The following is a 12,661-nucleotide window of genomic DNA, read 5'->3' on the forward strand; positions in this document are numbered from 1 at the left end:
GGACGGTAGTTTCAAATTGCATTTTTTTTTCAACAAAATGCAGTTTGAGACCACCGTCCATCCACTAGATATCCTGAATACCCTGGTGTTGAATACAACGGATAAAGGTTACCCCGTGAATAAAGGTGAACTATATATAGCGTTACATTGTCTATGTCCTTACATCATGTGTTCAAAAGCCTAATCATATTTCAACAGAGTTTATGGGAAATCTGTTTTGAATTTCATCTCATGTTCAATTTCTTTTGTCAGTAGTATTTCTGACATCTCGGTTTTTCGAATAGAAATATGAGCACGGCACTTTGTGATGAAGTTTTGGGTCTTGAATGGGGTTTTTGCAAATGCTTAATACCAACCGATTATACTATATTCAATTTAATTCGTTTCGCTTATAAAGCACTTTTCTATGGTTGAACTGGATTATTATTATTTGTATTAAAAAGTCCCTGGAATTACACACCAAATAACAGGTACTAAAGTAACTGGATATGATTTTGGCTTGGGGATTTTCCAAGATCATATCCAGTTGCTTGAGTGACTTTGAGTGATTTGGTGTATCTTATTATCTGGGTGTCTAACCTTCATCGACGTAATCACAGTCAAGTGGATAAAACAACTTCGATTTTCGATTTGAAGGTTCGTTTCCAAAGAAGAACTCGATTGCTTTTCTGTCAATATTTTTATACAAGATCGAACCTGATTCCCGGAATCCCGGTTTTCAGGAAGTGCTAGACGGCCCACTCTAGTGTCCAAGAAGATGTTTGGCTACAGTTTGTTTTTTGGCCTTTTTTGTTTTTGCATATTTTCTTTTAGAATTATAATCAGTGTACGAACCGCCAAAAAACGAACCAGAGCATAACCTCTGCTTGGAGAGTACTCACTGCATGCCGCTCTGGTGCTCTCGTCAGTGTACTCTTCAAGCAGAGGTTCGGCTGTTTTTTTTACCTGTTTTTAGGTGTTTTTATCGGATTTTCTGTTTTGTATCGTTTTCTTTATGGTGAGACAAAAAGAGGTACAAAATAGAAAGATCCGATCAAAACGCATAAAAACATGTACACATAAAAAACAGCCGGTGCCCGAACCTCTGCTTGAAGAGTACTTCTTTGGGGATCATCTTCCGGTGTCACTCACTCACTCACTGACTCGCTCGCTCGCTCGCTCACTCACTCACTCACTCACTCACTCACTCACTCACTCACTCACTCACTCACTCACTCACTCACTCACTCACTCACTCACTCACTCACTCACTCACTCACTCACTCACTCACTCACTCACTCACTCACTCACTCACTCACTCACTCACTCACTCACTCACTCACTCACTCACACTCGTGACCAAACTGTGGACAAAGTGGTTCATATGTTCCCTCAAGCCCCAACAATACAGTGACGATATTTCCATCCATCGGTGCTAAAAAGGGAAACCCCGCAACATACGACACGTGACAAACTTTCCGCTCCACAAAACTTCCCCCTGACCCTCCCCACCCCCGCAGTTTCTACAGGTGGACTCGTCTTCTCACCTTTGACCCCACAGACCCTGATACAGAGAAAGTTGCACGACCACTTCACATTGTCAACAACTTGATGGTAGGCAAATATGAGTCAGATGTAGATACAGGGTGTTGTCAACAGTTTTATTTAACTTTTACTAACACCAGTCAGCTACGAATAAGCAGGTGAGTTTCGCTTCCACTTATCAATCCTGAATATTCAACAATTGGGGTAAAGACAAATTGACGTCATGATCGATGTTGTTACACGGAAGTAAATTTAGGTATAAAATATTAGGTGGACAGGTGAGAATGAGTCTGCTGTCAGCCTGACCAGGAGAAAGCGTCACGATTGATGATGATTTGTGGTAAGTGTGAAGGAATTTCACTGCAAGTCGTGCCCAGAAACTTAAATAACTTCATGCAGAGTATATGTGGGGAGGATATTTTGCTTGAACTGTAAATGGTACTTTCTTTTGAATGGTTCCTATTTTCTGACAGTCGTGGGATGGCTGTCGTGGGATGCCATTGCATAGTCTAGTAGTTAGCCAACCAGAGTGGCAACCTTAAAGACCAATATAGAAGAGCTCGTTAGGTCAGTTTGAATCCTCAGTCAGGGGTGCCTAAGTAAGCATTTGCACAAACCCTATGAGATTCGCACGAACATTATGTGATACACGCGAATCACTATGCGAAAATGTGCGAACCGTATGAAAATCACATGAATCACTATACGAAAACGCACAAACCTTATGAAAATCACACGAAACACTATGCGAAAACGTACGAACCTTATGTGATTTGCACGAACCTTATACGAATGTAGTAATGTCACGTGACCCGGCGTTGGTCGGCCGGTTTCGCATAAGGTTCATGCAAATTGCATAAGGTTCGTATGTTTTTGCATACTCGTAGTGATTCGTGTGATTTTCATAAAGTTTGTGCGTTTTCACATAGTGATTCGTGCGAATCTCATACTGTCAGTCATAGGGTTCGTGCAAATGCTTAGGCACCCCTCAGTGGCTGTTGTCGCTCACCTGACATGCAATTGCTACTAGAAAGGGTTGCAGTCCTTGAGACAGGCTGTTAAGCCATGGTCCACTACTATTCATTTTACTTGTCGAAGACAGCTAAGGGAATTTCCCTGGTACAATGAACCTGTAAATACTGTACATTATAAGCTTCTGACTCTTCTTTGTTTTGAGTCATTCATTCTTAAATGCTTTTCATTAAAAAAATCCCCCTCCAACCTCTGTTTGGAGAGTCGTCTCATACAAATATTGCATACCGGAGTGTAACAACATTAGACATGAGAGTACTTAGCATTGATTCGAAGTCAGCAAGTTTTATTAAAATGGTCCGATTATTTATCCATCAGCGACATGATGGCTATATGCTGTGGCACGGTCCTGTCAATAGCGCTAACAGAATTCTTATTGACAAGAACATCCTGTGAAAGAAACATTCTGTCAGTAGCTAGTGCAAAACAAAGTCATATTTTATCATTCTGTCAATTAGTGTAGAAATAAACAGCAAACAAAATTTTTACTTAAGTATTGGCATGACATCATCCACCTGTCAATAGTAAAAATTCTTATTGACAAGAATAGCCTGTGTCAATAGTGTAAACATGATTCTGATTGATCCTGTCAATCATGCACAAATATTCCTATCAACATGTTGCCAACAGGAATTAGTATTAGTGACAAGAACATTCTGTCAATAGCCTTGGATTGCCTTATAAAAGCAATAGTATAAAACTGTGTGTTGTTAATGATTAAATCAGTTTGAAACAACTGCTATTATGTTATCCCAATTTGTAACATAAAGGTCAAAGGAAGCCATCTTGCATTAGAAATAGCAGTCTAGGAAGGAGTCAAATGTTGTACTGGTTGTCCATAGCTATACTTAGTACCATTTTCACAATTTCTTTCTTAACTAAGAATCACTTGTCCTTGTGTTTTCTGCGGCAAAATCAGGACCCTGAAGCCAGACAATATATTACCAGGTAGTTTCTTTGTGAGTTAGACTCAAGTAAGTTAGAGAGCATACTGAATCCTTTGACAGTCATTGTGCATGCACTGCACTAGTCAAACACAACATTACAAAATAGGCTGTCTCCAGGACCTGTCCCTCTGTCCTACTAGTAGGATGAAATGTTTGGGACGTGGAAAGACTTCACTCCATCTGTCCCAAAAATTTTTTTTATAAACTTAACATGACAGATTTGACAATGAAAATGAATACCTGAGTGGGGCGTGCATAAACATAATGGAGACTTACAGTCACCCTGATGTAGACTTAGTACACCACACCCATGTGTATTGTGATAAAGCCCCCTTTACAAATCAAGAATTTAGCTTGGCCGAGTTGTCAGCAAGCTCTAAATTACGAGGTGGCATTGCCCTGATTCCTACGAACAAATGGCAGAGTTTGTTGGTCGGCATCAGAGTCATTATACCTCCTCGTAATTTAGAGCTTGCTGACAACTCGGCCAAGCTAAATTCTTGATTTGTAAAGGGGGCTTAAGCACATAATGCTAACATTGAGGGAAACTGTGAAGCGTGACCTTGCTGAGTTGGGATGTACCTGGGAGGGGGTGCAAAGGACGGCATATCTAATAAGAAACTGTGGAGAACAATGACAGCCCCCTCAGTAACATTGACTGATATGCAGCCAAGATTAGGATTATATAATGCTAACTTCTTCTTCTAATCTACAATGCTAACTAAAATGATACTTCAAGAAAGTTGCTAGTAGTATAAAAGTTGCTGTTGATATTTGAGTCCCATGAGAATGAACACCTGACGTATTGTTACTATGACACATATTTGGTGCTATATCATGGTATATGGTAACGCTAGTTCACCTTTATCCGCGAGGTTACCTTGATCTGCTGAATACTGTATCTAGGGATATCACGTTGACATACAGTGGTTTCAAAATGCCGTATTTTCAAAGTTTCAAAATATAGGACTTTGAATCCACCGTCTGTTGACTGGATATCCCTATTAGTGAATATCCTGTTTTTAGATGCAATGGATGTAGGTTACCTTGCAGATAAAGGTGAACTAGTGTTACATAATGTTGTATCTTTGGATCGAGCGCTGAATGATGCAATCAAACAAGAAGTTACACATATACATGTAGATCAAAATTTGCATTTAGCTTTAAAATGGCAGTCCAGACCTTAACAACTTGTTTTTGTATGACCTAATGATATGTACATGTAGTTGACCTCAGCTTATATATAACCTTGCTTCCCTCTGGCAATACAATTACAATAATTATTGTAAGCTTGCCCCATGACATGTTACATATGAATGACATTATTGTTAACAGTTGACATCAGGATACCTTGCTTCACTGTGGCAACATATGGGTGCCCTCGCAAAGCTAATAGTTCAATAGTCAACACTCAGGGAGAAACACTGGAGAAACACACACAGCAGACAAGGAGATATCTCATATGTCTATCTTCCCTTTTTCCCAAGTCAGAGGGTTCTTTAAGTTTGCTTATGGGGATACATAATCCGAAAGGCTTCCTTATGACGCCAATTAAAGACTGTGATTCCGATGTGTTTCTCATAAGTTTCATGGTAATCAATCACTCCTAAGAGGAGAGTATAGCAGACAGCAGGCTGGCAGGTCCTTGTGTTTCTGTGGGTGGAGCAATTGGTCATGGATATTGCCTATGTTTTCCATTGGGTATCGCATGTGTATCCTTCAGTCATACATTGGAATCACAGTAGAAAAGTGTCCCAGTATGTGTCTACTGTATGACTGAGCCAAATGCGAAGGCAGAAAGAAAAGGGGGATATGAGAAGATTTAATTCAAAAGTCACAATCTTCCTCAACAATCAAACCTCTGCTTGGAGAGTTTGCAGCAATACTGTATTTCAGTAGACCTTGCCTTGAATGTTTTGCATAATGTGTTAGAAGTGAAGATACCCAGTACTGAAGCAGCCTCTTATTTAGTGACTGAGGAAAGTCACAAAACCGGCCAGGTAAAAATGTTAATGACTCAAAGATCGCTTATCTGTTAAATCAATGCTAATCGGGACTTTCAAAAATATTTAATCACTTCAATAGCCTTGGGGGTACAGTGTTGGTCATACGTTCAGAAGGTCAGGGTTCAAACCCCAGCCAGGTCATACCATAGACTTAATTTATGGTACAGACGACTTTCACTGCTTACGCATTAATTACGTTGTAACACTGTGTGGTCAAAGGGCTATAGAAAAAGAAATGGGCGCTGTCCCTATACTCCAAAGGATTTTAACTTTCAACCTTTAAACCGCCTAGCTCAGATATATTTGGCACACATAACATGTACATGCCCTGTGTGCCGCACCAGGATATATCCAGGATAGTGTATTCCCTCAAAGTAGCAGCTTTGCGTGCTTGTAGTGCACGAATCCCGGAAATTAGGGACAAACTTTGGCTTTGTTCGGGGGGTCCTATTTGGAGGTCAGTGGCCAACCCTGGCACTGATACTAGTGATAGCATTTTATATAAGGGCTCTGACAGTTTAAGGGTTATTAAATTAACAACTCTAAGACTTACAAAATGGCTCACCTATCACCGAACTGAGATTTTTGTTCTGAGCTCTTCATGACATTCATTACACAATGTTATATGTTACCATATTTTTTTCAGGCAATGTTCCTTGGAGCCAATGGTAGACCCTACCTTTTATATAGGCTGACTGTGCAGTGACACTGAAGACATGGCTGACTTGTTTGAGGAATCAACAGATGAGGATGTTGTGATTGGTCCATTGAAACTTTGTACTGGGCAAGAAAAGGCAAGTCTATTCCATTTTTTATGCATGACTTAACATCAGATTGTGTGACAGTCCACGTGTCTTACACATGTCCCACAGCTTAGTATATGTATCTATCAAAACACAGTTAAACCTGCACAACTAACAAGTGACTTGCAGTTACCATAGATCTGGCCAATGTGACCTGAGACATTTTGGATTTTGCCCATTGTTCATTGCATCCTGTCTTTATGGGCACCTGTCAACAAACCAACATTTTATTGGTTTTCTTGTGCAGGTTGGACTACTCAATTAGGTTTTGACAATTTTTGAATGGTAAAGCCATTTCTTTAATGTATTGAAATGACATATTAAACATTTGTTTTTTTCAAACAAGGTTTTTTTTCTTAGACATTCAGAATGTTACAATTAGAATGTTGCAAGTATTTCAGTCAATGTAGTCATGATCAGAGAAAAGAAAGTTCACATGGTCGAAGTATAACTTTATTACCTATTACGTGTAGTATTATATTAGTGCCCATAATGTTAGTAGTAATATTGTTCTTTCTGGTATTGCAGACGCTGGTGCAGTTGACATGTACAACAAAACAGGCATCAGGTTTGGCCGTAGTTGTTTGTACTGACGTTCTTTAACTTCCTGAATATTTTACTCTTCATGAGTAGTATGCAAGAGTTTATGTAGATACTGCTATAATGGTCATTACGTGTACCAGTAAGTCCTAAGTTACATCAAAGAAAAACAAATGAATTGGAGACTACTGTAACCATAGCCCAAAATTTGAGGGTTTCTAATGAAGAAACATCATCCAATCCCATTTACATGTAGAAGTGAGTGCATGTTAAAATTTTACTTAACAAATGATTTTTTTAGTTGGACTAATACAACAGCAAAAGAAAAAGACAGAAAAGTAAAACCTCTAATTGAACTTGAACATGAAAGCAAACACATACAATAGAGAAAAAAATGAATATCACTAGTTTTGGCAGAAATTACAGGAAATTTTGTAATACTACTTTCAAATTGTAAAAAAAAAATGAGATGAATGTCAGTTATGCAACTTGTGAAATGATTTGTTTCAGCTTCCTGTAGAATTCACATCTACAAGTGCTCGACTGTACCATCGCTGGCTGCCAGACCGTTTTGCTTGACACTTCCTCATGAGATCAAGAGAGGTCCTCTGATCTCGGACTTCACCATAAAACCATCCACTGCTATCAACCTGGACAGATTTGATTGTAACCATGGGTGTGTCTTTTATTTCATATAGTACAGTAGTGTACAGCTCACTTTAAATAGTGCAAACTCAGTGGACTAAACAAGTTTCGAAATGTATTGTAAAGTATTAGATTAATTTTGAACAATACTGTAACGCTGGTTATTCGTTGTTTGTAAGAAAAAAACGTATTTAGGGATATGGAGTCGACGGACCCATCAAAGGTGGTTTCAAATCTGAACATTTTGAAAATATTGCATGTTTGAAACTACTGTCAGCAGACGTAATACTCCTAAATGTCCTGTTTTTAAAGACAACGGATAAAGGTCACCCCGCAGATAAAGGTGAACTAGCGTTAAATGTCACATGATTTTTGCAGTACATGTAAAATTTAATGTGTTGATCAGTGTGTGTCTAAATACTGACTGGATTTGGGACCTTACTCAGTACCTAAAATATGCAGCACTTGAAATATGAAATCTACTTAGTAATAAGTGTTGTCATTACTTTATATTCTGGGCTAGGTGGGGTCTAAGGCAAATTTTCTCTGGGCGTGTCTGCTGTCCTTGGTGCTGAAAAGCTGGCTTGTGTAAGCCCTGGGAACAGTCTGGGTTCTAGGCTAACATGAGTTATCTGTATGTCTGGGTTCAAGGGTAACAATGTGCACACACACACACAGTCACACACGTACACACACTCATACACACACACACATGCTCACACAAACACACACACATGTACATACACTCTAACACACATGCACACACACACACACACACATATTAAATCATGCACACACATGCATTTTGTACAGAGTGCCACACACATACATGTTGTACACACATACAGACACACAAATTTATTAAGCTCGTTTATTTCATGGAAGGAATTCCTGCCAACAACACCAAGGCTATTGCAGACATCATCAACAACACACTGAGCAATATAACATGTTCTTTGCCACCCCTGGACACCAGACAATTACCAGCCTTCCTCCCTGCAAGACAACCCCCCGAAGTAAAGGTGTGGGAGATGTACCACAAACTCCAACACGTTCGAGTCCGTAAGGCAGCCGGCCCTGACAACATTACAGGCAGACTGATCAAGGAGTTCGCTTACGAACTTAGTCACCCACTCACAATGATCCTGAATACTTCTCTGGCGGAGGGGCGTGTTCCTCGGGAATGGCACGAAGCAAACGTGATACCACTTCCTAAAACAAACCCACCAACTTTGAGTGATCTCAGACCCATCTCACTGACCTCCCTACTGTCTAAAACATGTGAGAGCTTTATTGCCAAGTGGATTCTTGCTGACATTACCCCACAAGTTGACCCCAGGCAATTCGGAGGTATCCCGGGAAGATCAACAACTCATTGCCTTGTTGACATCTTAAATCAACTTTCCAAAACCTCAGACCAAAGAGACACTATAAGTAGTCTGGTCCTGACGGATTTTGCGAAAGCATTCGACCGCATAGATCACACAACCGCGATTTTGAGTCTGATAGAACTGGGATGCCGACCTTCTCTTCTTCCATGGCTGAGTGACTTCCTGACTGGGAGAAAGCAACGTACCGCCTACAAGGGTTCATTATCAGAATGGAGGACACTGACATGTGGCCTGCCTCAAGGCACCGTCCTCGCGCCTATAGTCTTCGTCGCAGTCATCAACAGTGCAGCGAGCGACGCACGATCAGACCACTGGAAATTTGTGGATGATCTGAATATGATGGAAAGTAGACAGATTAGACAGCAATCAAACCTGCAACAAGACCTAGATGCCCTTGACGCATGGACAAGTAAAAGTCACATGCAATTGCACCCAAATAAATGCAAAGTGATGCATTTTTTCTTCAGACGAACACCTCCCCCTCTCCCTTCTCTCCAACTAGCCGGCCACACCCTCCAGGAAGTAACTGTAGCAAGATTATTGGGAGTGTGGTTGCAAAGTAACTTGAAGTGGGACAGCCATGTAACCCACATGGTTAAACAAAGCGGCAAACGTCTATTCATCCTAAGACGGTTGAAGATGTTCAGAGTTCCCGAACTTGATCTAGTCACCATCTACACTTGCTACGTGCGCCCCATCTGTGAGTATGCTGTCCCTGTTTGGAATCCCGGACTTACCAAAACCCAGTCATTCCGTCTAGAGACCATCCAACGCCGTGCTTGCCGCATCATTCTGGGCAAGAAGTACACTCACTACTCAGAAGCCCTCACTCAACTCGGACTACCCACCCTTGAATCCAGGAGGGAACAACTATGCAAGAAGTTCGGACTGAAACTTCTGAAATCGGCTTTCAGAGACTGGCTTCCCCAGTCCCGGGGTGAAGCTAGTGGTCGGCTAACGCGGACTAGCCACAAACTGAACTCTATATACACACGAACTGAGCGCTACCGTAACAGTCCGATACCCTACATTACCAATGTATTGAATAAGGAATTGTGACCGTTAAACACGAATATTTTGTTGTTGATTTTAATGTTGATATATTATATTATATTATGATAGATTTTAAAGATTCCTTGTCAATTTTAACGATCTTTAACCGCAATAATTGTTATGGAAATTTATTACGATGGAGTGCCCTTGAAATGTTATACTTTTAAAATGGTTGTAAAGTCCGGAATCAATTCAGCCGCGGCTGCCATTTCTTGACTTGTATTATGCAATAAACCAGTATTATTATTTCATAGTTTACAGATAATGTTTGTGCTTGGCTTGGTAGAAGTTACAAGCCAGAAAGAGCTGTAACAGTTAACCTGACTAGCTAGAAATGTGAGTGCATAAAAAACTATAATGTATTTATTCCATTTGACTTGCAGGAAACCCAAGCTTGCAGTATCCTTCTACCAGAGTGAAGTTGATGTGGGTGGACCTGCACACAATGCCAAGGAGCTGGTTTTCAAGGAGCATTGCAGGAGTAACAATGGGAACCATGTAGCTAAACTTGACGCACTTCTCTGTCAAGGTCAGAACTGGAATCTTGCTTGTAGTGTGTTGACTACTTTTGCCAAATAGATATCGGTAGCATTTGTATGTAATCTATTTATATGTAATGTGTGTTTGTATTGTATGGTTGTAGTTGAACAGCATCTATCATTGGATTGTCATGTGAAAGTTGGTATATGGTTAAGTCTTGTCCTACAAAGAAAAATTCCAGGCATTTTGATATCAATAATGATGATTATTATAAACAGCCTCCAGTTTAATTCTGCTGTTCCAGTTTAATTCCTGACAGACCTCCCATATCTCAGCAACGATATACCCAGATGGCCTAATATCACGTAGTATAGGTAAAAATGATGTAAGAAATACGTAGCCGCCATTGATGACCCCCTGGGGATTAGTCCAGTTATGCATAATTATGCATAATTATGCATAATTATGCATAACCCTTCTTAGAGTTATGCATAATTATGCATAATTATGCATAAGGTTTCTTAGGGTTATGCATAATTATGCATAATTCTTCTTAGGTTTATGCATAATTATGCATAATAGTTCTTATTGCATGATAGTAATAAAGCGTACAGTGGTGATTATGCTTCACTATGTTAACCATGATTCATTTACCGGTAGCTTTGCTGTCGTCATGTATGGTCTAGTGTAGAGGTACCGTAGGTTCTGGAGGACCTTTGTTATAATCTACAAGCAGGTCTTACGCTGGCATTGATAGTACATGTATCATAAGTTTGGGAAAGAGTTACACCAATGAAAGGAGTGCAACTTTTCACCTGCGAAATTATATTTCTTCGTTTACTCCCATTAACATTCAGACAGTTATGTTATGTTTGCTCCTTCAAATGTTTTATCTGCAGCACCAACAAACAAAACATTCTTGGACTTTTACAATGTACATGTATATTCAACGTCCTATCCTAGGTACTCATTTTCACCTGAGGTAAGTGAGGAAAGCTATGTAAAGTGCCTTTCCCAAGGGCACAAGGTTGGTGACGTGGCAAGGTTCGCACTCGCGACGTCTCGGTCTTGAGCCTAACATGCTGCCGCTGCGCCACGTGATCTCACTTGTATTTCAGCAATTGTATTCCATCATTGGCTCAAGCACAGCCTTACTAATGCTTGTAATACCAGCAGACCTCTACACCAGTGGCTACTTCACAAGGCCTCTTGTTTACCTAAGATCATTTTGTAAGTAGCCATGGCAAATTAGTTTGTCTCAAAGTAACCCCATGAGCCCCCTTGCTGTGAGGAAACTGGGACACATTCAGGCAGAAGCTTAAGGCCCACATTCCCAGTGAGAATGCCATGAAATTGCCATCTAATCACAGGTCCATGCATGGTCAATCTTACTCAAGAACATGTGCAGTGCCTTTTTTTCTTCAAATTATTCCTGCTTAAATGTGTCTACTTGTCTACGTTTGCATGTGCCATACAACAATAAAACAGCCTATGTGTAGCTGCTGAGTAAAAACACATGCATGGTCATACAATGTATGTCTACTGAATGCAGGCCCTCCTGTAGGGGGTCTTGGGGGAATGCCACTTCTGTCAAGAGAGGGTGCATTGATCATACTTTTGGGGCACCTTGAGTGTGTGGGAGAAAGAATCCTGCTCATATTATGTAGCTAAATAGGCAGCACGTCTGAGGGCAGAGGGCATAAGGTAATATACATGAGATTTACCTTGTAAATCAAGCATTTGATATGAAGAAATAATAGTCTTGTAGTGCTTAATTTTGTTCGGGTAAAATTTACTAGTAGGATCACCTCTCACTTTTCAGAGTGAAGTCTTATTGTACCAAGCCGATAAACAAAGCCTTTTTGTGACTTGATAATGTGGAAAAGAGAAAAAACCTGGAACACCCACTTTGGGCTTTGGGTAACACCAGAAGCTGGTATCATCATAGCAGCTGTTCTGGGACAACCTGTTTACTTAAAGGATTACTTTCTGACACTGAGCATGTCCATGACAGATGAGCTTGTTTCAAATGTACTTCATTGACACATATACAGTGTACATATAACCTGGTCAATGACAAGTTTGCCCAATGCTACTTGCACTACAAATTGAGCCCATCAGCTGTAGGTTGAGTCACATTTAGTTGAATGTGACAGGATGTGTCCCTATTAAGCTTCCTGCATTCCAAGAACTTTCCATAAAGTTGCAAATTCACAGTGTGCCAGCAAAGAGTGTTCTG

General features: G+C 40.3%; 1 protein-coding gene across 1 annotated transcript in view; it reads left to right on the forward strand.

Moving 5' to 3' along the window:
• The first annotated feature begins 1,521 nt into the window (after nucleotides 1-1,521).
• The window catches only part of LOC118410192, a 26,187-nt gene continuing 15,047 nt past the window's right edge, over nucleotides 1,522-12,661 (forward strand). The window contains exons 1-5 of the mRNA XM_035811735.1: nucleotides 1,522-1,683; nucleotides 6,157-6,304; nucleotides 6,842-6,881; nucleotides 7,364-7,529; nucleotides 10,326-10,471. Of these exons, the coding sequence (XP_035667628.1) occupies nucleotides 6,227-6,304; nucleotides 6,842-6,881; nucleotides 7,364-7,529; nucleotides 10,326-10,471 (430 nt within the window). The 5' untranslated portion in view covers nucleotides 1,522-1,683; nucleotides 6,157-6,226. The remainder of the gene's footprint in view (nucleotides 1,684-6,156; nucleotides 6,305-6,841; nucleotides 6,882-7,363; nucleotides 7,530-10,325; nucleotides 10,472-12,661) is intronic.

The sequence above is a fragment of the Branchiostoma floridae genome, chromosome 2, assembly GCF_000003815.2.
Source record: "Branchiostoma floridae strain S238N-H82 chromosome 2, Bfl_VNyyK, whole genome shotgun sequence".
Lineage (NCBI taxonomy): Eukaryota > Metazoa > Chordata > Leptocardii > Amphioxiformes > Branchiostomatidae > Branchiostoma > Branchiostoma floridae.